General features: G+C 52.3%; 1 protein-coding gene across 1 annotated transcript; it reads right to left on the minus strand.

Moving 5' to 3' along the window:
- On the minus strand, positions 1–26,367 carry LOC141975033 (alpha-2-macroglobulin-like protein 1). The gene is made up of 29 exons (XM_074935184.1): positions 26,357–26,367; positions 26,021–26,135; positions 25,400–25,509; positions 24,467–24,634; positions 19,908–20,138; positions 19,083–19,146; positions 18,517–18,662; positions 17,461–17,610; positions 17,052–17,204; positions 16,052–16,163; positions 14,330–14,411; positions 12,708–12,933; positions 12,449–12,575; positions 11,649–11,770; positions 11,027–11,081; positions 10,007–10,090; positions 8,601–8,777; positions 8,375–8,456; positions 7,350–7,506; positions 6,938–7,012; positions 6,148–6,310; positions 5,120–5,334; positions 4,636–4,851; positions 4,386–4,510; positions 3,771–3,861; positions 2,829–2,897; positions 2,366–2,468; positions 2,195–2,236; positions 1–1,414 (listed from the first exon to the last, which is right to left on the minus strand). The coding sequence occupies exons 2-28, from the start codon at positions 26,097–26,099 to the stop codon at positions 2,196–2,198; spliced, it is 3,423 nt and encodes a 1,140-aa protein (XP_074791285.1). The 5' UTR covers positions 26,100–26,135; positions 26,357–26,367; the 3' UTR covers positions 1–1,414; position 2,195.
- Between the last annotated feature and the right edge of the window lie 797 nt (positions 26,368–27,164).

Raw genomic sequence — 27,164 nt, forward strand, 5'->3', positions numbered from 1 at the left:
GATGAGAGAATCTGTATTGCTGATCCCCCTGAACCATCCAGTTACGCAGCTTGGGGCTGGCTGGAAATGGGGCTGGAATGACGAAAGGCTGCAGAGCCGTCCTCCAGGGTCCCTGAGTGCTCAAGCCCTGCGGCGTCTGTTAGTCAGGCCAGTAGGAGTCATACACCTCCTGTTGTCATAACAGTGGCTCTACTCTGGCTGAACAGAACTCAGTAGCAAGTTAACTTATTGGTTAGGGGCCCATGTCATTATTGCAAGGATTTTACTGAGCCCCAGAATGGATCCTGATCACTCTGTATTTAGACAGAGATCAACGTCTGTTTCAATAGAGCTATGGGATCCTCCTCGTGAGGCAGGGCTGTGTATGAGCAGAGCACTAGACTTGGATTTTGGACATCTAGACTCTGTTCTTGGCTCCGCTGGATGACCCTGGACAAATAATTTGATCTGTGCACTTTCCTTTCCCCTTATCTTTTCAAGGGGCATGGGAGGGGGAAGATACCTGTCTCCAAAGGGTGCGGTGATGCTCAGCTTATTCATGTGTGCAAAGCGCTTTAACATTCCCAGATGAAAGATGCTAGGGGGGGAAATGTTATTGCAGATGCACACCAGCTTGTTCATTACAATACTGCCTTCTGCTGGATGGAATCAGCACTACCTGAAACTTGCTGTCACAGACCCTACACTGTCAGGGGAGTGAGATTCTCCTCTGGCTTTAGCTCAAGTGGCTGCAGCCTGGGATGTTGAAGCAGCAGGCGGGGATTGCTATCCTTGCTGTTGCTGTGAAGTTCCATGTGGCCAAAGTGTCCTAAATCTCCATCGGCTGCTTGTATTGTTTTTTCTCAGGGTTGTGTGTGTCTTTCTTTTCCCCTCCTCTCCTCAGTCAGGGACACTTTAAGTCCTTTTCTTTCCTCTTCACAGGATTGGGACAGTCAGCTGCTGACAGCTTTCCAACAGGCCTTTGTCAATCGTGCCCCGCTGATGTCCGATACCATAGTGAGAGATTATGGGTGACAGGACTAACTGATTGCCAGAACCAGGGAACTCACATCTGCTGGTGATGCACCAACATCATCCCTGCAGGTGACCATCATTCTGCAGTGACCATCAAACCAACCTTGCATGCAATTGTTTTAATTCTTTTACTTGGGCAATTCCCCAGATTAAAGTGACTTGAAGCCAAAGACACCCTCCCCCTGGAAAGGAAAGTCTGACAGGAACTGTGAGCAGGGAAGGAAGCCATAATCCAGTCTCCCCAGCCAGAAGCTCCTCCATGAATCCCTCACAGGTTCCCCACACTGTAGCACAGCCATTGCCTTCCCCACTTCCCAGCAGGAGGCTGCAGGAATCTCATTGAGCTGTGGTGGGAGCCACTGCTGGATGCCTCGCTTCCATCCAGCCTCCTCCCCCTGCGCTGAAAGACAGGGCAGAGCCATTACCCAGCGGACAGGGGGCAGCAGTTCACCCCAAACACTTCATACCAAGGGGGACAGAATTGCCATCTGGGAAAGCAGCTGGGCTGCTGTGTTAGAGCCAGGAGAGACAGGCAGGACGGGTGTGATCCAGCCCGACCACTCCCCTTGGCCTCAGTGGGCTTTGGGGCAGGCCCTGCCTTGGCCAGCAGTAGGTGGGCTCCTGAGCTCCTTGGTCAGAGTTCTGTCTTAGATCCAGCCCCAGTGAAGTGCTTCCGGAGTGAGGCTCCATTTTATTCCTTCAGAGGCAGCTTGCACAGAGCCAGCTCCAGCTGCCTGGAGTCGGCACTGCTTGCAGGAACCACCAGGAGGCAGGGACAAATACCTCAGCCCCACTCCAAAGGCCGGATCCCTCCTTCTCCCCCTAGACAAGGTGGCACCATCCCAGCTGCTGCTCCCCATTTGCCCCATGACAAGCAGGGCTCCTGCCTCCCCACAACTCCTCCCTCCCACCACAAGGGTATCAACTCCAAGCACAACAGAGAGGTGCTTCCAACCCTCACTTGGCCCCTCTTCCCCAGTCCCCTGCAGTGGCTTCCTCACTGTGTCCTGACCAGTGCTCCCCACTACCTAGCAGCTACCCCACTGTCTCCTGGGGCACCTCCTGCCCTCTGGATTCCCATCATACCCCACCCCAGACATCCACTCTCACCCACCCCGCCCCCAGCTGTCAGCTCCCGAGCCACCGGTTAGCCTCACTGTGGGCTGGAGCTCACACCTACCTCAGCTGCAGACAGCATTATAGTCAGCCAGGGCTCGCTCCTCTGCAATGGGAAACAAGGAAGCCAGAATTACACCCAGGGGAGAGGATGCAGAGTCTCACACCAGCTCCCTTCAGCCACAGCTTGGAGGCCAGCTCCCTGCCTGGATAAACAGCAGCCACCACCACCCACCTGGCTGGTAGTAGTCATAGACTTTGATGTTGGCTGGTTTCAGGCCCTTCACCTCGATCTCTTGTTCCAATTGCAGGACGAAGGTCTGTGACTCATCGCTCAGCTTGTGGAGGTAGGAGGGAGACCAGCAGGGAAAGGGAGGGATAGAGAGAAAGAAGTTACACAGCTGCTTTGGTCAGGGCTTGATGTGACTTTCTCCACTTGCAGCGCTCCAGGCTGTTAGAGGGTCAGGACTTTAGAAAAGGAGCAACTACTAGGATTGGCAAACACCAGACAGAGTGACAGGGCTATACAAGCTTCCCCACTGCACAGCTCTCCCAATGCCCCTCAGTCCTGCCCTGCAGCCCCCCTGCTATTCCAGTGCTGGGCTCCCCACACAGCTCTGCCAATGCCCCTCAGTCCTGCCCTGCGGCTCAGCCACCCCCACTTCTTGTCCAAACCAAAAGCTCTTGCTCAAATTTACCTTCTCTAGATAAATGAAGATTGCATCAATTTTCACCTCCGTTTTCCTAACGAGGGGTCTCTGCTGCAGCTGAGACAGGAGATAAGAGAATTTCTGAGCTCCTCGTCCTCACCCCAGGGAAGAGTGTGTGACCGGGTCTATAGGTTCGGAGGAATGGTGTGAGAAGTGCCCCGCCCCTGCCCTTATGTCAGGTTTCATTTCCTCAGGCGTCCCCTCATGGAGAGTTTATTCATAGATTCCGAGGCCGGAAGGTACCACTGTGACCTCAACACAGACCATAGAACATCCCCAAAATAATTCCTAGAGCAGATCTTGATTTAAACATTGTCAGTGATGGAGACCCCATCATGACTGCCGGTAACTTGTTCCAGTGGTTCATTATTGTCACTGTTAAAAATGTGTGCTTTACTCATGATAATTCTTGCAGGCCTAGGGAAGAGCAGGGTCCTGCCCGGATGCTCTCCAAATGAGCTGGGACAATCTCCCCATCCCAGCAGCGAAGGGCATGGATATGCTGTAGGTGACTGACCCCGTCTTGGGTGTCCGTCTGTAAATCCTCTCGGCAGCAGCTGGAGCAGTTCTGGGTCTGCCTGCTGGACTTGAGCTCTGATTCACAATCAGGCCAGCTACTGTTTGGTCTGACTACTTGCCCAGCTCATGAATGCTAGTACTGCTCCAGACACAAGGGAGGGGAGGCTCTAGATTCCCGGATGCTAGGCAGCCTGGGAGTAGTGTGTAGAGAGAGATCAGTGGTGGCCCAAGGTGGTTCAAAGGCTCCAAGTCTTACAGGGGGTTGCAGAGCAGCTGAGTGAGGGTCCTCACAGCTGTCTAAGAGCCTCTGTCTGTAGAAGCTCCCTCCCCTCTCAGCAAGGACAGATCCCACCAGTGATTCACCACCTCACCCTTTGCCATGGCCCCCATTCTGATGCCAAGATTCCTTACCGATGTGTGGGAGCCTGAAGCCAGACTGAATCCAGACAACAGGGGGACCTCCAGAATCACCATGTTGGAAGTGACTCTGCTCCCGATGTAGCTGGGAGTGGGGAGATGGTCAGACTGTGAACCGGGGCTAAATAAGGCTGTAACATTTCCTCCCCATCAGTCCTCACCAGCACTAGCCCTCCTGTGCACAGGGACTGGTGCCCAGCATCCTGGCAGGGAGATGAGGCCTTGGCATTCGAAGATCTGGGGGCTAATGGGATCACCCTGCTCTGAGCTGCCCCGGCCTCTTGGGTATCCCTCAGAGATCCCTTTTCTGTACCTATCAGGCTCCTCCCCCAGCTGGATAAAGCTACAGGACCCTCCCACTGTCCCACCCCATTGCCAGGCACCTGGTCCTGACCTTTCTCCCCATCCCTCCCTGCTGTCCTTTCCCCACACGGATGAGCACCCCAGCCCTTTGGCTTGCCTTGTTCCCAGCTGCCAAAGCTCTCTGTATCCCCCCCGCCCCCGCAGGTGGCCTGAACCCCTGCCCAGCTCTGACACTCCCTGCTCTGCTCCAGGCAGGGGCTGCGTCCCAGGTGAGTGATGTATACATGGGGACAATCGCAGGGTCACCTGACGTGGATGCGGACGGTGAGGAAGCGCGCATTGCCCTGGGCGCAGTCCATCAGCTGCGTGGTGACGCGCAGAGAGAAGGTCACGGAGACCCGTGGAGGAGGCTCGTTGTATCTCAGCACCGTCTGCAGAGGAGCGAGAGAAGGGGAAGCGACAGATCCGAAATTCCATGCAGAGGGAAGCGGCAGAATTCCCACACCCCACCAGTAACACTTCCCCCTTGTCTCAGACACACTTCCCCGTGACTCACCTGGGCGTAGACGCAGCCGCTGCCCTGGGCCTGCACCGAGAACTCCCCGGGGATTTCCGTCAGCACCGCGTGCTGCAGTAGCAGCCGGTTCTTGTGGGTGACCTGGAACTTCCTCTCAAAGCTCCTCTGAGACTTCACCGTCACTGTCACCTGTGCCAATGTGCTGAACGTCCGGGCTGCGTACTTAGCCAGGGCCTGCAGCGCGACCACCGTGTCCTGGCGAGGGAGAGACAGCTACCTCACTGTTTGTGTCAAACCCTGCGGGCACAGGGAGGGATCTGTGCACCTGGGGAATCCCCCCCTCCAGCCCCCAAGTGCAGTGGGATCTGCACCCCTGGGTACGAGCGCTAGGCTTCTCCTCCCTCTGCCTGAGTACAGGAGCGCTCCCCAAAGGATTCTCTGTTCCTGAGTGCAGCAGGAGCCACAGCCTGCCCAATGCCCGGGAGGGAGGGGGGCTCTGTCTCTGATGGGAGCCAGTTATCACCTGTGTGGAAGCAAACCCTCCGCGGGCGTTCTGCTGCCGGGCCAGCCAGGCCACGATGCCGGCAGCAGTGGCCATGTCCCTCGCGTTTATGCGTGGTTTGGAGAGGTAAGCCAGGAGCACGTAGGCTGTCAGCTCAACATCCACTGACTGAGTCCTAGGCCAGAAATCTGTAGCAGCTGGGGAGCTGGGCTTGGGGCTCCAGTGGATTTGGCCTCCTAGGGAAGGAAAAAACAACACACGAGTTACATGGGGGAAAACACATCTCCAGAGATAGGGAAAGCCATAAAGGAATCATCCCAGTCGTCCGCAGGGGCCCAACCCAGGATTGCTCCCTACAGTCTTTGCTCTGGGGATTTGTCCAGTCCTAGATCTCAGTGTTCCACCCCTTCCCTTGAAGAAAGTTGCTCATTCTCAGACTCCTCTGTGTTAGGAAGTGTTTCCTGAATGTCCAACCTGGAATGCCCCCCGTTGCTCTATGGCAGCCCGTGAGATCCACCCCCACAATCCACTTCCTCTTCCTTCTTCATGGTCACACCCTTCACGTACGGTAGCCGGTTACCATATTCACTGTGATTGTATAGCCAGCCAGCAGGAGACCTGCTCCTGGAAGTGCTCCAATGGCCCTAAATATCCTACAAAATCAGAGCGTTTGTAATCGGGGGGCGGAGGGGTGTTCAAAAGCACTCGGCCCTGGCTTACCTCTGCTCCCATGGAAGTCGGTGAGAGTTTTGCCATTTGTGTGTGCATGTTAGGTTTTAGTGCTGAGTATGTCTGACCAGGTCTAACTCCTGGATCCTGCAGTGCAGTTACTGCCCCTGTATAAAGGCCATGAAAGCAGCCTTCTAAGCCCCTGTTCAGTCCCTCACAAAGCAGCCTGCCTGGCTTTACAGACTTCAAACCCCACAGAGCTTGACCAGAGCTGCTGCTGCCGAATGACCACACCGTGCTGGGCAGATGTATGCTGCTTTTGCTCCCAGAAAATCAGACAACAATCCCTGCCCTAAAGAGCTGCCAGTTGAACCCAGTACCTGATTTGATGGCCTGTTCATCCAGCTTGTACAGCAGCTCCTGGGTCACCTCATAGTCCCCAGCCAGGGCGAAGGCATAGGCCAACACAGCTTCCGTGTAAACGTTGGTGACATTGTGAACGGCGTGAATGAGGCAACGTAAGGCGGCCTGCACCAAGCTGCCCTGTGCGTGAGAAGTTGCCCACACAGAGGTCACATCTCAGACAGCTGGTATGCCTTTATCTGCAGGCTAGCTAGGACCATGTACGAATGTGGGGACAATTGCACCAACTGCAGTGGGCTTACACCGGGGATGAATGAGACCCCTTGAGACTGCACTGACACAGTAACACTATGAGCCAGACTCTGATCCCTGGGAAACGGGTGTAACTCCACGAATGCCAGTAGAGTTACTCCAGATACACTTGTGTAACAGAGCAGAATCTGCCCCACTGACCAGACTTTAACTCTACATTGCAACAGCTCTACAATGCGCCTGCCCTGGAGATGCACCAGGACGCCTTTGTTACTAGCCCCCACTGCTCTGTCATGCCATGCCAATTATGCTGCATGTGAGCTTCCTCCAGGCAGTGCCGTATCAACACCTGGCCTGGCAGATGCCAGCAGGGGAACACCCTCAGAGCCCTGCCCTCTTGGTGCCCAGCCACGGAAACGGTTGCAGCAGTGCGAGCTTCTCGAAAGCAGTGCCCCGCCAGTGCTTGCCCAGAGGGATTCCAGCCTGCTCAGCAGCGCCCAGCTGGGGCCCTAGAGGAGGAAAGTGAGAGATGGGGGATGAGGCTGACGGGCTCACCTTCAGTGGCTGCCCCAGCTCCAGCAGTGCTGCAGTGATGTAGGCCCCCAGAGAGATCTCATCATTCACACCGCCCTGTGGGAAGTACCAGCACACAGAGAGATGGGAGAGTGGACACACAGCACAGTTAGCAATCAAATGTCATTCTAATGGCGTGCCCAGGGGCTTAGCCAAAACCCATTTTCCTCTTTAAAGGGGTTTCTAGGGTTGGGGAGGTGACTCCTTGGGGTGTGTTCCCTGTAAGAATCCTAAGGGATCTACCCCAGACTCTGTTCACTATAGTGCTGGTGAGAGGAATCCCAGGGCTGATCTCCCAGGATTCTCTTTGGCCCCCACACTCCTTTGCTGTCACAGCATCTGCCCATGTGTGCTCAGTTCCCCAGCTCTCCTGTCTGGCTTGGCTGCTATTTACCTTCATGGAAGAGTGGAAGAACCTCCCTTTGTTGGTAAAGCAGCCGCTGGGGAGCTGGTGAAGCTCCAGCCATTTCAGGGCATCTTGAATGTTCTTGTCATCTATGAAGATGGATTTTTTGGCTTGTCCAAAACTCTTAACCACAAATGCCGTCAGCCTAGGAAGGTGAGGATGAGGGGGCATGGGGAGAGACAGACAGACACAGACGCAAATGCTTAAATTCCTCCCCAGCAGAATTTAACTCAGCACCATTATACCAATAATGACTTTGGCCCATCTGATTCATACAGTATTGAAAGTGAGAGGTAGAAGTTCCCCATTTGGGCCTATCCAGCCCTTCTCTGTAGGACCAACTCAGCATGGCCTCCCTATAGCACATGTTCTAGGGCTTTGTCCAGTCTAGTTTGAAAAGTCCGATGTAATGGGCCCTTGCTTTCCTCTCCTGGGAGTCAGTTCCCCCTCTCACTACCAGGAAGAGTTCCTAATCTTCAATCTATATTCCCCCTTTCTTAATTCCATCCCATGATCCCCAGGTAGCCAGTCATGCCTCCAACCACTAATCCCTCTCTCTCCTTCTTGTTTATGTCTTGCAGATACCTGTGGGCAGTTGTCTAAGGGGGCTGGGGGTGATTATGGCATCACAGAGCCAAGCCAGGCAGATTCAGCAATTTCCATTTTTCCTCCACCCACCTGATCAGTCTGGTTTCTTTTCTCTGAGCTCTCTCAAGTCCGTCAATGGCTTCCAGCCCCTGGGATGCCCAGAGCTATAGAGAGGGGCACTAGCTTTCCCTACGCCCGCCCTGCTCCATGGGGCGATGCCTCTGTGTGTGCCACCCAAAACCACACTGGCCATCTAGCAGCCATATCACATTGCCAACTCCTATCTAATCTGCTCTCACTAGGTCTTTCTCAGTGTCACTGCTCCCAGTGAAAGCATGTGTGTATCAGATGATCTTTCCCCAGCGGTAGTAGCTCGCATCTGTTCAGGCTGAGCATCGGAAGCAAGGGAAGGCACCAGCTCTTACCACGTGTTCCCCTCTCTATCGCGCTCCCCGAAGGCGCTGTATGCACCATGGCTGTGCTTGTACAGGAGCTGCCTCTGGTATCCTGGGGAGAGGGGAAAGAAAACTCATATACTGCACAGCTGTGCCAGGGTGAAGGCCGGTAGTTCCAGGGGAAATGCAGGAGAGGGGCTACTGGCGTGGCCGGTGCCAGATTGGACACTAGTGGAGCTGGGCTCAGGATACTTGCCACTGTGCAGGAATCCCGTCGCCCTCTCCCTGATCTCTGGGGTCAGCTGCCCCGTCTTCTCCAGATACTGCAGCACGTAGATGATGGGGGCGAACAGCACCATGTTCTGCTCCCCGCAGCCACTGGGCATCTGCACCAGCCGGTCCAGGTTCTGCAGCGCCGTCCCCATGATGTCCCCTGCCGGGGGGAGGCAAAAAAAGAGCCTTCAGTGCAATCTTTCTTGCAGCTGATCATTCAAAATGACCTGGGGTGCCCAGTCCAGATCTGACAGCTCAATCTTTAATTACCAGGATGAGCGCTATGGCTGCGGGGATGCAGGAGGGGGACTCAGTCACGGGATGTTATGGGTGTTTGGCAAATGCCTAACCTGGGGAGAACAACACAGGTTGGATAGAGTGCGAACCGACTAGAAACCTGCGCCTCAATCCTCCAGTTAAAAAAGCTGAGCTGAACTCTAATTACAATGAGCCCTGCTTGTAAAAGGACACCAGTGGGGGCTGTTTCTCTGGCTGTGCTGACAAGTGACCATGTTACACAGGGAGAGTAACCCAGAGGCATTCTTGTAGGGCCTGAGATTTTCCTGGCCTTTGAGGCAAGCAGATAGTGTTAGTAGGTCAGTGGCAGCTCGGGTGTCATTCTGTTTCATCACTGCAGTTGCCTCAATCTTATCTGGCCAGATCGGAAGACTGAAATCCAAACAGGACGGTAGCTGTTCTCACCTCACTGGAAGTGGAAAATGCTGTAAATATGAGGGGGAAAAGCCTTGTTCTTGGTTATATCTCAGGGGCTTTCTTAAGTTAAGTCTCTTCTAGTGCAGTCAGGAGCCCGGGCCATGACTGCCTTGTCCAGGCCAGGCCCTGTAGCAGTCCTACTACACTAGGCAGCATAGTCTATGAATGAATCCACAAGTCAGAGCCAGAGAGAACCTCAGGGTCTGGCTGTGTCCAGCAGCCTCAGTAAAGAATCCCCTTTTTCTTCATTTCAGCCGAGGCCAGTCTGTTCTCCACCGCAAGGCTGCACTGTAGCTGTGAAACTCAGCAGTGTGGTACACGGCTGTGAGTATTATTGAATATATCCCAGCCAGGCTCCCAAAGTTCTGTTCCAGCCGGCCCTGGGCTAAGTGTAGGCCTTGGCCTGGATTCTCTAGGGGCAGCCTCTTTGTTCCAAAGTCCTGCTCAGGAAGGTGCAGGGGATCTTCCCCCAGGACACTCCCTTCCCCTTTAAAGCTGGGGTGCCAATCTAGAACTTCTGAAACAAGATGGTTGGAAAATCTTGCAGAGATTCACTAATAAACAAGCATCAAATCTTTTGAGGCTTCCCCTGTCACTAATGGGACATGGCTGCCCAGCTCAGCACCTGTTTGTCTGTAACAGGAGTCAGTGAGCTCACACCCTGGGGCAACTTACCCAGGACAGAGATGGTAGCTCTGGCTGATCCTTTCACGACATTAGCAGGGAGGGTGAGGGACACAGGGTCTTTGACTGTATTTCCTGATGATCACACATTAAAGAAACAGTGTTAGAAATCAAGCTGTATGACTCCAACCAAGGAGACAAGGTAGTAAGCAATACATCGATCTCCCCCATCATCCTGGCCAGTGCAGTCCACTCTCCAGGGCTCTGGCTAGTCCCAGTTTTAAAAATTCCTCAGTGATGGAGCTCCCAGCATTCCTCTAAGGGAGACTCTCCCAGCTTTGTTATCACCCTGTCTATCTTAGAATCATAGAATACCAGGGTTGGAAGGGACCTCAGGATTGCATCTAGTCCAACCCCCTGCTCACAGCAGGACCAATCCCCAACTAAATCATCCCAGCCAGGGCTTTGTCAAGACCGACCTTAAAAACCTCTAAAAACTTACCTCCATTTGCTCATTTTCACCTGGCTAGCCCCACCTATTCCATCAGATCCCTCACCAACAGCCCTTAATTACTTGTGATCCCCTTTACAGCAGTAGATCCTGTACTAACTCTTCACAAGGCACTGGCAGAGTGACTACGGAGATAAAATGGCATCCGAATACGAAAGCCATTACCCCAAACTCCAAGCATATAGATTCGAGTTTGGTCACCACTTGGCTGGGCATCTTCCTGGGAAAAACCTAGAATGCTGCAGGGAGGGATGTGGGGGACTCGAGGGGTGGGGGGTTCTTCCCTCTGAGTCCGTGTGGTGCTAGAGGGCGCTGTGCTAGAGGGAACCGGGTGGGTGGCTCAGCAGAGGGTGCTCTCTCCCAGGCTGCGTGGTAGACACAGTGGGATGCCAATGAGAGGGATTATTTTTTGTCTTTTCCTGTCCTGATACATCACGCCGAATAAGAAATACATTTTTACATATTCCTTTATCTGCCATCCCTGCACACCAGTCCCATTCTCTGCCACCAATCAAAGCAGGGACAAGGCTCCTGAGACCTCTCCGGTGCAGCTCTCCTACCTCCTCTAGGGCACAGCCGGCAGCTGTGAGCCTTCTCCATGAGCACTCCCTCTGGCTGTTGGAGCAGAGACAGGGGCATTGGAGGGGACAAACAGGGTTACAAACAAGATTTCCAAACAGCTGCAAAATCCATGTGTGATTTCAGGTCTCAAGGGGTTGTGCTGGAGCTGTCAGGAGCTTTACCCCCATTAGCCTCGGGCTGGGGTCTCTCTCCTTTTATCCCCATAGGGCTGGGCTGGAGCCCCCTCCACAAGGAGCCCAGTGTTCCAGTCACAGTCCGGTCAAGGGAGCAGGAGGAACAAACCTAGAAGGAGGCACCACCCTGGTCTGTGATCACATGCCGGAGCTGGGGTCTGATGGAGAATGGCACAGACGGGAGTGTGGGTATGGCGTGCAGGGTGGCATGGGAAATGGTGCAGCAGGGAGGGTATAAGCAGGAGCGTTAGAGGAGCGCAGGCGACAGCAGTGACTGGTGCAAAGGCTTTGGGATGCTGGCTCCAGCTAGTGGCACAGAATGAGAACTTTGTTCCCCAAACTCTCCCCCCTCCCTTCAACGAAGGAGATGGGGTGACCCACGATCCTAAATCGAAAGGGACAGAGGGAAGCCTGGCCTCATACTGACCCGGACTAACAGGGGCTTGATCAGTGTATCCTTCCGTGGCATTGCTGGGGGGAAGGTACTCCTGCCTCCACACTGTGGCGTGTTGTCCATCACTACTGTGCTGACCTTAATATTTGCCGTCCCTGTCAATCAAATTGAACAGTGTCTGTTTCTCATAACCAGTGCCAGGCTGAGGCCATGTGCTCCAGCTGACATTTTGCTGACGCTGATCAGGCGGGGGCTAGAAGGTCTTACTCAGGCTGGTCCTGATAGTCTGAATGGTCTCTTTGGCCTGGATTGGCCAGCTGGTCTAGCTGACTAGTCAGCGTCACTGTCACTGACCCCTGGTGTAAGTGACTCAGTGATGTTACACCAGGAGTGATTTTGGCCCATTAAGAATATCACTATAAAGGGTAAGTGCACTTTAATGCAGGTGGAGAGGGAAGACTCAGCAGCTCCTTGGAAACTGGAGACCCTCTTTATTGACAGGCTGTGTCCAGAATGGCAGCAACAATGCGAGCTTGCCCTGCGTGTACCTGTGCGCCTCTCCCTATCCCAGGCCAATAAGAGTCTGCCTCGCCTTCGAGGGGCATAAGAGAGGGACTCCAAACCCCATTCATCCTGTCAAGAGATGGGGGAGGCAATTCGTGTCAAGGTGGTTTTGTGTCTTGTCCCACTAGGGACTGGACTGAGAGCCAAGTGGGGACCTATATAAAGGCTCCATATAACACTCCCCAATCTCCCTGTGCCACCCAGGCCCTCTTCGTCACAGTCCAGTGGTCATGGACTTACCCGCCCCTCCACCACTGTCCCTGCCTTACCCAGTGTTGTGGCTGTCACGCTCCATGAGAAGGTTCTGGATTCTTCTACACACAGGCAGTGGACGTACCTGCAGCTCCTGCACAAGTCCACCCGGAAGTCTGGGGATTTAGCCAGGGACACTTGGATCTGAGCGAGTGACAGAGGTAGGCAAGTGATTAGCGCAGCCTTGGAAAGCCCGGCTTCTGGATGCAGAGCTCCCGGGCACGGCACGGACCGCTACATCGGGCATGCTGCCACGTGGCGTGGCGGGGCACTCACCTGGATGCACTGCCTCAGGTAGTTGAAGACGGTGGCCTTTAGGGTGAAGGTCTCTCCCCGGACCACAGAGTATGGCAGCGTCACATCCACGAAGAAGGGCTGGAATGTCACAAGGCTTGTGGTTGAGGCGAGTCCAAAGCCCAGCCTGGCCATGCAGAACATCCCGGCTTTCCACTCGGTGATGGTGTCAGGCACCGTGACTGGGATGTCCCTGTTTCCAGTGGGACTGAGAAGGGGAGAGCCATCACATAAAGCAATTTAACCCACCACCCTACAATGGGGGCAAAGCAGGGTCCCAGGCTCAGTGTGTGCAGTCGCAATCCTGATGTTATGGAGCAGCCAGTGACCCTAATCTCTAGTCCATTGGCTCTAGTCCATTGATATTAGCCCTCCCTAGGAATGAAAAAGAGATGGAAAGAGACTTCGTACTGGACCATATTTGGGCCATCCCCCAGTCCAGGATGGTTCCCTACAGTCTGTTCTCCAAGGCTTTGTCCAGGGCTCGTTTTAAATGTCCTCAGTGACGGAGCTTCCATCACCTCCCTTGGGGAGACTCTGCTATAGTCCAGCAGACCCTCATTGTTAGAAAGGTTTCCTGGCACACTCCAGATTTGTGGGTTCCAACCCAAAGATACTGGGAGTGGGAGCCACACTTTGAATTCAGCTGGGAGTGTCTACCGAGTTGAGAACTTGGTGTTGAACCAAGTAGAGGATGCGCACTGAGTGGGGATGCTTGGTCTTGAACCAAAAGCAGTGTTTTTCTGTGCTAAGCGCGATAAGAGCTGAACCCTGCTCCCCAAGTTCTGAGCTGGATTTTGGTTTGGCACATTACAAATATAGGGTTCAGCTACAAAATTCAGACCCAAGTGGGGGGAATTCAGGCCCCTCTCCACAAAGATCTTTGGGGAATCTTTGGATTTGGGCTTTTGCTTCCTCTGCAATGAGTCTAATCATGTGATCCATGCTCAGCAAACCCTTCTGTTTCAAAGAGAAAGACCAAAGGAGACAACCCCTTGCTCTGGTACAAAAATAGGTGTTTAGTGTCAGTATAAATACATTTGATCTACTCTCAAGAGTCAACAGTGACTCCTTTGCTACATCTGGAATATGGATAGAAGGGACCTGCCATGAGAGTTATGAGCAAAGATAAATGAATTCAATGCGTCTTGCTTGACTAAGGTCAACAAAGGGATGATAACTGTCTGTGATCATGAAGGTGTGTAAAGACCAGATAGGTTCAGGAGGCTACAGAGAGATTATGTAGGAGGAAATGTGATAGAAACTGAGCAAAGCAAGAGATTCTGGATGTAGATCAGGAAATATTCCCTAACACTTAGGATCTACTGACTGAGAGAAAACTTCCCCAAATGGAGCAGTGGAAACTCCATTGCTTGAATCACCATCAACCAGGACTAGTCAATGCCCTGGAGAATGTGCTGTGAGAACTAACCTTTACTGGCTGGGACAATGGAGGGACTGGTAAATCTTTTCCATTTGGGGTTTTTAGAATTCTTAGGTCTGGCTTTTAATTCAAACACTAGGGAGAAATCACCCAGACTTAACAAGAAAGGGTACAGTTTCCCTTCAGCCCCCATGGCATTCATCCAGCTGCCAATACCTACCCGACAGAGATCAAATCCCAGAGCCAGGTTTCAGGGAAATACTGGCGAACTCTCCCTGGGATAGTGGATTCTGGAGGAGCCTCTGAAACAAAGAATACAGATTCACTGTCAGGATTTGGGCAGGTTAGCCCCCTCAGCCACAGACTGTCCAGCACTGGGACGGCCGGTTCAGCTGGCTGAGGGAGGGTGCCAGGGCTGATAGTCTGTGAGTGAGGGGTTAGTCTGATGCTGGAGATGGAAGATTCAGGACAAAGCCACACTTGGTCCTGGGGACTGGCCCTCCATTAGTCTCTACACAATGCCCCCAAAAGGATTATATGGCCTGTTACTTGGAGCTGCTTCTGACTCTTTAAGTGCCAAAGCTGAGAAGGAGCCCTGCCCCTCACTGACAAGTGGGTGGGTGCTGCACCCATTAGGGGCAGTGGGTGTTCCCAGCATGGGGCACATGGTGAGAGATAGCTGGCAGCTAGACTGTGCCAGGGACCTGGAAAGAAGAGCCTGGCAGAGGGATGCACTTGGGATTGGGCTGGGGTGATGGAAGCTCCTATGGGAAAGGAGGGGAAATGGGGAAAGGAAAGCAGCATTGTCCTAGGGAGGCTAGGGCCTTGGGGAAAGGGGAGAAGGGGAGGCCTCCGTAGGGTGGCCTTAGCGGTGGTTGCTTATGCTGTGCCTACCCAACAGCACCAGGGCACTGTCGGTGCGGCTAGGCTTTCCTCCCTTCATGCCGGGGGAACTGCAAGTGCCACGGTGATCCTCTGGTGGGCCCCGCTGCCTCAATGCACAGCCGGTCACATCACTGCTCTCCTGCCATTGGCAGCCTACTGTGTTTGAATTGTGGGCCTGATCCAAAGGCCACTGAAGTGTCACCGTGGCCTTAACGCAGTGTCCCAGATGCACTAGGGAGGGAACATGGAGACAAATCCACCCGACCCTAATCTCCACCTCTTGGCATCACGCTTCTCCACAGTGCTCCCCCCACAATGGATCTGTGGTTTAAGTATGTCCCAGGTCAACGGGATCTGTGCTCAATCTGTCTTGGTTCTGGATGGCTCTTTTGCTGGGAGTTGACAGCTGGGATGTCCCCCCCTCCATCCCAGACTGCTGAAGGAGCAGAAAGAAAAAAAAGCAAAAGAGAAAGGAAAAAGGGAGAGTGAAGGATCTGTTCAGCAGCTTGGGGAAGAGGAAGGAAATACTGAAAAGAAAGAGCAGAGACAGACAGCCATGAAATATTTGAAGAAGCCAGAAGATTTAGAGAGTGCAAAGTGAATAGCTACAAAGGAAATCACTGTTACCTTGGCCAGAGAGGGCAAAGTTTTGAGAATAGTTCGATAGCGACTCAGAAGATCAGGTAAACTTAATTATAATTATAAATTATAACACTTTGCATTGCTCAGCACCAAGGGGCTCAAAGCACTTTGCAACAATAATGATTTAAGCCTTATAATCCCACTGTGAGGCAGCGCAGTATCATTATCCCCCTTTTACAGATGGGGAAACTGAGGCACACAGAGGGAGTGACTTGCTCAGGGCAACACAGCAGGCCAGTGGCACAGATGCGAAGAGAACCCAGGTCTCAGAACTCCCTGTGCTGAGGACTAAGCACTGGGCAACTCCCACTTCCGGATTTTGGCCTCAGCCCTGGTTTTCTCTCAGTATCCATTGGCCAGGCAGAGGCAGGGATACCCATCCAGCAGCTGGAGGGAGGGAATAAATAAAGCTTACCCAGGATGCTGATGGGCCTTAGTGGGGGTGCTGTTGGCCTGTTGTCCACTGGATAATAGCACTGAGTCCGCTTCTTTATCATGAGGTTGGAAAAGATTTTCAGGCCTATGCTCTGTTACGAAGAAAAAGAGAGCAGCAGCTGCGAGACGGCAAGGCTAGATTAATTAATAACAGTGATCTAATCTGAGCTGATGGGATCAGCCCTGCGTCCAGGGTGGTACGGGGCTGCTCTGCCCTAGGAGGGGATACGCCTCAGACTCCTGTTCCCTCCTTGCGCTGGGAGGGCAGCACATCACTGCATCTCTTTTTGGGGTGCAGTTTACTTCCCCGTATGTCCTTTGTGGCTGTTCAGAGGTCTGAGCCTCATTGCCCGTGATTCCCCTGCATGGCCTCGTAGGATCAGGGCACAGCCCTGCCCGCTGTGACAAATCTATGAGCACCTGGGGCTGCACTGCACATCGTGGGAGAGTCACGCAGACAATCCCCTGAAGGTCCCATTTGATTCTCAACCCCAAGCACTGACTGAAGCCTCCAGCCCTCTCCCCTCATCAAAAGGGGAGTCTCAGAGACTTGGATGGGCCATTTAATGTCCAGTGACTCCAGTCACCTGCCCAGTGTGGTGGCACTGCCAAGGAGTGCTGTATTCTACTGCCACCACTCAGAGGTGCCCACCTCGCCTGCCCTGCCCCAGCCAGCGAGCGTTACTGCCTCGCTATTGGTTGGGAAGGAGTAAAGGGGATAACACTCATCCCTGGAGGAAAATGATCTAGAAATCGGGAGCGTCTTGTAATGATGAATTCTAGGAGCTTGTGGCACAGTCTCCCCAAGGGATGAGGTGGAAGCCACACACCGCTTGGGACACTAAAGCTAAGACTGGGCAAAGCACAGGGGAATAAACTGCAGAGAGTCAACCTGTTGGGGGAGGGCACTTTCCCACTGGCTTGTGTTTTCCCGGGTGCCATTTCCATGCAGATTCCAGGAAAGGATCAGAGACAATTACCCTGAAGAGGTTAAAGACATCTGGCTGATAGGGATACCAAGGCCTCCGTGACACCACTGGTAATAAAGGTGGAAGTCGCACACATAGATCTGGGTATTCCTCAACTTGGTAGGGGTACCCATGGCGGTGTATGAAAGGGAATAACTCATAGACCTAGGGAAACCAACAGAATGGAAAGAACCAGGCAGGGAGGAGCAGGTATCTATCACCCTCACACCATCCCAGAGACAAATGTCCCACACTTGCCCCTCCCTAGCACAGAAACCCCCTTCACCCCACAGCCCCAGCTTTCACCTCCAGCCCCTTCCCCTGCAGACCTGCTGGTTCACAAGTCACTCCCCCTTTGTGTCTCCTCAATCCATCCCTGGTCCTTGGTGAGCATGACTCTGAGGGACAGACAGTCACTCACTGTGTGGTTGGTGAGCTCTTTCTCTGGCCTCATGAGGAGCACGCTCTTGTCCACTGCCCGGACTGCACACACCGAGCCGGAAGCTGCCTGAAGCTGGAGCTGGACTGTCGATCCTGGGAGAGTTTCTTTAGCTGAGAAGCCCATCTTCACCTTGATCAGCACATGGGGAAAGCAAGCAACAGTGGAAGAGAAAAAGAGATGTTACCTTTATGGGCCTTCCCACCCCTCCATCTCCACCCCTCCTTTTTCTCATCCCCACTCACCGACAACAAACACCCTCTCCAGCTCTTTCCTCTGTTCACTCACTCTCTGTGCCTCTGCCCCGTCTGGCAGTGGGGCCAGTGGATCTTTCCTTTCAGCCCTACCCAGTGTTCTGGTTGGGAAGACATGGTGGCTGGGTCTTTTTAGTGGAGCTCACCCAGACCTTTGGTCTTCTAACTCTGCCCCAAGGCTAGGCACAGCTAGCAGAGCACTGCTCAGTGCATGGAGACAGCAGCTGATCCCCACTTCACACTCTGAACTGTCCCACAGAGGCCTCCTCCCCCCAGGATTCACTGACTCCCTTCGATGCAGATTCTGTGGGCCCCAAAGGCCATCTCTGACAGCAAGAGATCGCTGGGACTGGCAAAGCAGTGATAAGTCCAGGGGTAAATGGCATTACAGCACTGCACAACTGACCACATACATCCTGGTGCCTCACTTTCCTCTGTGACAGCAGGTAGTGGCCATGGCTGGATGAAGGAAACCAGACTTGATGATCCAGCGCAGTGGAAGGTGGGATACTGCATTAGGCAGACTTATGGTCTGATCTGGTATAGGAAAAGGAGTGAGACCAGACTAGATGAAGCTGGTGCCTTGCCCACTCTGGATACTCTCATGCAGACTAGTCACTGTGGAAGCTCTGTGCCCCTGGGACCTGCACTTTCACACAATGCTTGCACCCATTTTCTCCTCTCTGAAGACTCTGGGGCTCCGGTTTACCCAAGGTGCACCAATCCCTCCCAGCTCTTCCTCCTCAGCACCACCCCCAGTTTTCCCCTCAGTTGCGAGCCTCACCTGGTTTTTGAAGCACATGGCAACATCAAACTGGATGCTGTCGGCTGCCACTCCTTTGCTGGGGAAGATGGCGTACACCACTAATGAAGGGGTGGGCGTGAAGTCGGCGGTGAAGGTCAGAGGGATGGAGAAGGAGCCTTTCAGTGCTTGATGGAAAGAGAAAAAGTGTTTCCATCACAACTCCACCAAGATCTCCTCTTATCCCCTCTGCCTCCCTGAATGTCTAATGCACCCATCACTGTGGTATTGAAGCATCTCCCACTATCCTTCCACTTTCTTTTCCATGTCCTCCTCTCTGCTCTATCCTTCCCTCAATCCTTTTCAGTCTCTCCTCCCTTCTCTCCCTCCCCACTCCATCATTCCATCCTCAGTTTCCTTTGTCCCAGCGGCTATGATTTCTTCCCACAAGCCTCTCATCTATTGCCCATGTGTTATAACTCAGCCATGGAACCAGGTCACTCAGAACCAAGGGAGATTTCAAGGGAAACCTATGACCATTGGCCCCCAGGAGCCCTTTAGGAACTCCACCCTCTAAATCAGCCCTGGGACCAGGTGTCAGAACTCACTGCTCAGTTTCCCAATCCGTATGTTCTTCTGGCCCCTGACGACAATCCCGACTTTCCCAGTGACCTGAGAGAGGAGAAAAACTAGATGAACCTGCATGCTGTTATCCTCAGAATGCAATCAACCCCACCCCATGCACCCAAGTAGAGCACACAGGTTGTACCCTTGATGGAACTGAGGCTCTAAGATAAGGGTCTTTTCACCTCTAGGATACTGGCTGATTCAGGGAGACCAGGGAATGGGATGAGGAGTCTTCCCCCCCAAGGGAACCAGTTATGAGTTGACCCCAGGTCAGGGGCAACGGATGGATAGTGAGTGCGTCAACGGATCAGGGTGCGGGAGATGGGGTCTTTCACCTCCAGAGAACAGACTCTAATCAAGCCTGGATGAACAGTGACCAGAAGTCATTCCCACTGGGTGGCTTTTTGGCAGCCTGTCTGAAAGGAATGAGGGGTTCTCAGTCCAGTTCCTAGTGAGAGAAGCGTGTGCATCAGAAAAACCCACCATCCCTATTGATGCTTAGTGGCCTACTCTCGGCAGCCTCAGCAGAGGCCAAGGATGGAATAAGCCACACAGACTGAACTCCTCTCTCACCCATGGAGATGTCCCTAGGGCCCAGCTGAGGGTCATGTTGTGGAGAATTTTGAACTGCCACTCCACATACAGCACCCAGAGGTCTCTGAGTGCCTGCCCATCTGGCACTTTCCCTCAGTATGAAATTAAGCGACAGCTACAGTGTTTCCCTGTAGGCTTCAGCTCAGCATCCCACCCCAATGTGGGCTGCTGTCCCCTTCCCCATTCATGATTATCCCTCCACTGTGACTCACATAGTAGGCGAAATCCATGCGGCTGGCTCCTTCTCCCAGGTCCTTCCGGCTGAGGGCAAATGTAACCTGGACATTCTGCTTCAGCCCGCAGGGCAGCATTCCCGGCAGTGGGTGTATCTTCAGGAAGCTCTTGGTTGTGACATGGAACGGCTGCAGGTACTGGTAAGCAGTCACATAACCAACGTTGATCTTCCCAGGTTCCTGCACCAGATCCTCCAGTTTGAATCTTCCCTAGGATAAGGTCACAGACACACAGAAATTAGGGATGAAGACCTGTACAGTCACATTTTATCTCCTCCTTCTCCCCAACCCACACCAAGGCAGTCTATGCTCTAGGCCATTGTTCATGACCAGCTATAAATATCTCAAGAGATAGGGCTTCCACCACTTCCCTTGGGAAAGGCTATTCCTAATAAGCGCACTGCCAGAGCCATGTAGGGAGCTTAGGACTGGAATAGCAGAGGGGCTGCAGGGGCAAGACTCGGGCGTGCTGGTTGGGCTGTTTGGTTCCAGGTCTTCATGTTCATGAATCACAGAATCATAGAATATCAGGGTTGGAAGGGACCTCAGGAGGTCATCTAGTCCAACCCCCTGCTCAAAGCAGGGCCAATCCCCAATTAAATCATCCCAGCCAGGGCTTTGTCAAGCCTGACCTTAAAAACTTCGAAGGAAGGAGATTCTACCACCTCCCTAGGTAACGCATTCCAGTGTTTCACCACCCTCCTAGTGAAAAAGTTTTTCCTAATATCCAACCTAAACCTCCCCCACTGCAACTTGAGACCATTACTCCTTGTCCTGTCATCTTCTACCACTGAGAATAGTCTAGAACCATCCTCTTTGGAACCACCCCTCAGGTAGTTGAAAGCAGCTATCAAATCCCCCCTCATTCTTCTCTTCTGCTGACTAAACAATCCCAGTTCCCTCAGCCTCTCCTCATAAGTCATATGTTCCAGACCCCTAATCATTTTTGTTGCCCTTCGCTGGACTCTCTCCAATTTTTCCACATCCTTCTTGTAGTGTGGGGCCCAAAACTGGACACAGTACTCCAGATGAGGCCTCACCAATGTCGAATAGAGGGGAACGATCACATCCCTCAATCTGCTGGCTATGCCCCTACTTATACATCCCAAAATGCCATTCGCCTTCTTGGCAACAAGGGCACACTGTTGACTCATATCCAGCTTCTCGTCCACTGTCACCCCTAGGTCCTTTTCCACAGAACTGCTGCCTAGCCATTTGGTCCCTAGTCTGTAGCGGTGCATTGGATTCTTCCGTCCTAAGTGCAGGACCCTGCACTTATCCTTGTTGAACCTCATCAGATTTCTTTTGGCCCAATCCTCCAATTTGTCTAGGTCCCTCTGTATGCTATCCCTACCTGCCACCGTATCTATCACTCCTCCCAGTTTAGTATCATCCGCAAATTTGCTGAGAGTGCAATCCACACCATCCTCCAGATCATTTATGAAGATATTGAACAAAACCAGCCCCAGGACCGACCCTTGGGGCACTCCACTTGATACCGGCTGCCATCTAGACATGGAGCCATTGATCACTACCCATTGAGCCTGACAATCTAGCCAACTTTCTACCCACCTTATAGTGCATTCATCCAGCCCATACTTCTTTAACTTGCTGACAAGAATACTGTGGGAGACCGTGTCAAAAGCTTTGCTAAAGTCAAGAAACAATACATCCACTGCTTTCCCTTCATCCACAGAACCAGTAATCTCATCATAGAAGGCGATTAGATTAGTCAGGCATGACCTTCCCTTGGTGAATCCATGCTGACTGTTCCTGATCACTTTTCTCTCATGTAAGTGCTTCAGGATTGATTCCTTGAGGACCTGCTCCATGATTTTTCCAGGGACTGAGGTGAGCTGACTGGCCTGTAGTTCCCAGGATCCTCCTTCTTCCCTTTTTTAAAGATGGGCACTACATTAGCCTTTTTCCAGTCATCCGGGACTTCCCCCGATCGCCATGAGTTTTCAAAGATAATGGCCAATGGCTCTGTAATCACATCCGCCAACTCCTTTAGCACTCTCGGATGCAGTGCATCCGGCCCCATGGACTTGTGCACGTCCAGCTTTTCTAAATAGTCCTGAACCACTTCTTTCTCCACAGAGGGCTGGTCACCTCCTCCCCATGCTGTGTTGCCCAGCGCAGCAGTCTGGGAGCTGACCTTGTTCGTGAAGACAGAGGCAAAAAAAGCATTGAGTACATTAGCTTTTTCCACATCCTCTGTCACTAGGTTGCCTCCCTCATTCAGTAAGGGGCCCACACTTTCCTTGGCTTTCTTCTTGTTACCAACATACCTGAAGAAACCCTTCTTGTTCCTCTTAACATCTCTTGCTAGCTGCAGCTCCAGGTGTGATTTGGCCCTCCTGATTTCATTCCTACATGCCCGAGCAACATTTTTATACTCTTCCCTGGTCATTTGTCCAATCTTCCACTTCTTGTAAGCTTCTTTTTTATGTTTAAGATCCGCAAGGATTTCACTGTTAAGCCAAGCTGGTCGCCTGCCATTTTTACTATTCTTTTGACACATCGGGATGGTTTGTCCCTGTAACCTCAATAGGGATTCTTTGAAATACAGCCAGCTCTCCTGGACTCCTTTCCCCTTCATGTTATTCCCCCAGGGGATCCTGCCCATCAGTTCCCTGAGGGAGTCGAAGTCTGCTTTCCTGAAGTCCAGGGTCCATATTCTGCTGCTTACCTTTCTTCCCTGTGTCAGGATCCTGAACTCGACCAACTCATGGTCACTGCCTCCCAGATTCCCATCCACTTTTGCTTCCCCTACTAATTCTTCCTGGTTTGTGAGCAGCAGGTCAAGAAAGTCCCTGGAAAAATCATGGAGCAGGTCCTCAAAGAATCAATCCTGAAGCACTTACATGAGAGGAAAGTGATCAGGAACAGTCAGCATGGATTCACCAAGGGAAGGTCATGCCTGACTAATCTAATCGCCTTTTATGATGAGATTACTGGTTCTGTGGATGAAGGGAAAGCAGTGGATGTATTGTTTCTTGACTTTAGCAAAGCTTTTGACACGGTCTCCCACAGTATTCTTGTCAGCAAGTTAAGGAAGTATGGGCTAGATGAATGCACTATAAGGTGGGTAGAAAGCTGGCTAGATTGTCGGGCTCAACGGGTAGTGATAAATGGCTCCATGTCTAGTTGGCAGCCGGTGTCAAGTGGAGTGCCCCAGGGGTCAGTCCTGGGGCCGGTTTTGTTCAATATCTTCATAAATGATCTGGAGGATGGTGTGGATTGCACTCTCAGCAAATTTGCAGATGATACTAAACTGGGAGGAGTGGTAGATACGCTGGAGGGGAGGGATAGGATACAGAAGGACCTAGACAAATTGGAGGATTGGGCCAAAAGAAATCTGATGAGGTTCAATAAGGATAAGTGCAGGGTCCTGCACTTAGGATGGAAGAATCCAATGCACCGCTACAGACTAGGGACCGAATGGCTAGGCAGCAGTTCTGTGGAAAAGGACCTAGGGGTGACAGTGGACGAGAAGCTGGATATGAGTCAACAGTGTGCCCTTGTTGCCAAGAAGGCCAATGGCATTTTGGGATGTATAAGTAAGGGCATAGCGAGCAGATCGAGGGATGTGATCGTTCCCCTCTATTCGACACTGGTGAGGCCTCATCTGGAGTACTGTGTCCAGTTTTGGGCCCCACACTACAAGAAGGATGTGGATAAATTGGAGAGAGTCCAGTGAAGGGCAACAAAAATGATTAGGGGTCTAGAGCACATGACTTATGAAGAGAGGCTGAGGGAGCTGGGATTGTTTAGTCTGCAGAAGAGAAGAATGAGGGGGGATTTGATAGCTGCTTTCAACTACCTGAAAGGGGGTTCCAAAGAGGATGGCTCTAGACTGTTCTCAATGGTAGCAGATGACAGAACGAGGAGTAATGGTCTCAAGTTGCAATGGGGGAGGTTTAGATTGGATATTAGGAAAAACTTTTTCACTAAGAGGGTGGTGAAACACTGGAATGCGTTACCTAGGGAGGTGGTAGAATCTCCTTCCTTAGAGGTTTTTAAGGTCAGGCTTGACAAAGCCCTGGCTGGGATGATTTAACTGGGAATTGGTCCTGCTTCGAGCAGGGGGTTGGACTAGATGACCTTCTGGGGTCCCTTCCAACCCTGATATTCTATGATTCTATGAAAAGCTCTCCCCCTAGTTGGCTCCTCCAGCACTTGCACCAGGAAATTGTCCCCTTCATTTTCCAAAAACTTCCTGGATTGTCTGTGCACTGCTGTAGTACTCTCCCAGCAGATATCAGGATGATTAAAGTCGTCCATGAGAACCAGGGCGTGCGATCTAGTAGCTTCTGCGAGTTGCCGGAAGAAAGCCTCATCCACCTCATCCCCCTGGTCCGGTGGTCTATAGCAGACTCCCACCACGACATCACTCTTGTTGCTCACACTTCTAAACTTAATCCAGAGACACTCAGGTTTTTCTGCAGTTTCATACCGGATCTCTGAGCAGTCATACTGCTCCCTTACATACAGTGCTACTCCCCCACCACAAGTGTTGAATCTTCTGGACTTACCTCCAAAGAGACCGACGAGCTATTCCAGGCAGTTGTGTCCATGTTGAATGAAGCTCTCCCAGTGCCATCTGTGATGTATGTTTTGTTAAACCGTCGCCCCATGTAGCTTATCACGAGATAAACTTTTGTGCTTTTCATAATATCCCCAAGATGATCCTGTAGTTTAATCTGGTTGCACCACAGAGGGACATAAAAACTCAGATCACTTATCTCCTTTAGTGTCCTACTCATCCGGCCCATGATTAATGCACCTCCAGAGCACTGATTGCAAACTAGCCCTAGCGAGGGGCACTGGTTGGCTCAGGGGAATTGGAGCTGGCTCTTTTCACCTCTAGGGCACTGGTTCCAGTCTGGAGCCACGTCAGGCAAAAGGGATATTAAGCTTTTCCACCTCTAAAGCCAAGTATTCAGTATCAGCCAAGTTGAGAGTGGTTGAAAATTGTCCACCCTCAGCTATATGGTGGCCTGTGTGAAAAGAGTTGGTGGGGATCAGTCCAGTTCCTATTGGACAGGGGTCCAATTACATCTGCTAATGGCATTAATTAACCCCTTTGTTTGACTCTTAGCAGACATCAGAGGTGAAACTACCTAAGAAAACTGGGGAAGGAGGGTGGATGTGGTATGAAAATGCCCAACTCTTGCAGAGTGCAGAGAGCAAAAAGAGCACAGGAAAACCTTGGGGTGAGGGGACATGTCCCCCACAGGTGGCTGTACCTCTGGAACAGATGCTGAATGAACTTCTCTGCCAGCCTAGTGGGAGTACATCTAAAGCAAGACTAAGGCCCATTGACACGGGGGAGAGGGAGGGAAGCTGTATACATAGTCGGGACAAAGAGATCTTGTCAGCTCTCCACCAGGTGTTGGTTCAGCACAATTTATCAGCCACTAAATTCACTTGCAAACTAGGGGAAGGAAAGAGATGGGGAGAATCACCTTCCCTCTGTAGGGGACTCCAGGGATGTAGTAATCATCCAGCTTCTCAAATGTGGCAGTCACAGCTGTCCTGGAGATGAGGAATTGGCCAGAGGCATTGATTTGCACCCCTAAGTGAAAGGGAGAGAGGGTGGGGTGAGGGATGTAAGCTAGTGAAGCTGGCACCAGGGAATGACCGCACCTAGAGAATGGCCCCTGGTTATCCAGCCTTTGTTTGATTTCATTTCATTATTCCTGTAACCCCCAGTGGGAACCTGCTAAACAGTTCCTGCTTGGCATTTGTACCCTTCAGAGACACGGAGACTGTTAGCATGGCGTGTTTCCCCAGAGCTGTCAAACGCACCTCTGTAAAATCACTCCCTACATTCACAGCTACTCCCAACCCCATTGTGAAGCAACACTGCCTCAGAGCAGAGATCTCTGCAGGACACACGCAGCCCAGAAAGCTCTCTGGCTCTCCTGATGCCTTGACGCAGCGCTCTGAAAGGGATGGACAAAAAGAGGGATGAAGAGCTCCTGATCCCCTCCCACGCCATTGGTGTGACCAGTCTGGAAATACCTTCCATCTCGGCACCTTCCCTGTACCATGTGGTTCCACGTGTCTCATGCATCTGTGCTCACCTGTGCCATCTTCCACCAGAGAGGCGTCTGCACTGAGCTTGCTGCCATACTCGTAGGAGGTGAGGTTAAAGACTGCCATGCTCACAGAAGTGGAGAAGCAGCCCCTGCTGGTGGTCTGGAAGTGGAAAGGGCGCATGCATTAGCTGTGCCTGGGTGGAGGGACAGTGGAGACAGGAAGGAGTTACTGGGCCACACAGGCTTTGTGCAACTATTTCCCATGCTACCGAATGGGCAGTGCTGCTGCCCTCTCCTGTCCCTCCCTTTCCCTGACACTTCTGTCTCCACAGTGCTCCCTTCCTACCCACTTACCCTCTCCGATCTGGCTAACCAGCTCACCTGGCCACTGTACTCCTCACAGATATCTGTGCCAAAGTGTCTTGGGGGCCGCTTGGATCGCCAAGCTTTCTGACACAGGGTCACCCGGACGGTGCCCTGCACTGCTCTCCCATAGGTGTACCTGTGAGGGGCAGGGCAGAGGAGACAGAAAACCAGGAGAGAAACACTAAGGAAAGAGAGAAATATCGTAGTGTGCGCGGTGGCATGCGCACTGTGCTCCTCTATGGGTGCCTCCCCTCCTGAGGATCTCAAACACTCACAAATGAAACCTCCACTGTGAGGGAGGTCAGTACCAGTATCCGCATGTGACAGTCTCTTCTTCAGAGCTTTGCCCAGTTTGATTTCAAATAACCTAAGCTGGGGCTTCCACACTTCTGAGTGGGGGGATGATGTCACAGTCTAGCAAATCAGTGATAGGAATGTTTCCTCATAGCACAGCCTGAAATTTATCCCTTCGCTCCTGGCTCTCCCCATTCAGTGCCTTCTTGAACATTTTCTCCCACTCTGTGGAGTTTATACCATCCAAGTAGCAGTAGAGCATTCGCTCATCCTCCTTCCCCACCCTCCCCCACCCCCGCATTAGCCATTGCTAACAGTTATGGCTCCAATGAAATCCACCCACTCTGCCTATGAAGCAAATACAGTCAGCAGAGTTTAAGCAATGAGAAGCGGTGTGTTCTTCCCAAAAGTGATGGTGCGTGTTCCTTCGCGTCAAGAAGGGTCTCTCCAGCCTGGTATGTGTACCTCACCCTACCCCAGCTCTTTTCAGGTGGGCATGTGTATCTTCCGAGGAGACAGTCTCTCCAGC

Source organism: Natator depressus, chromosome 1 (genome assembly GCF_965152275.1).
Source record: "Natator depressus isolate rNatDep1 chromosome 1, rNatDep2.hap1, whole genome shotgun sequence".
Classification (NCBI taxonomy): Eukaryota; Metazoa; Chordata; order Testudines; family Cheloniidae; genus Natator; species Natator depressus.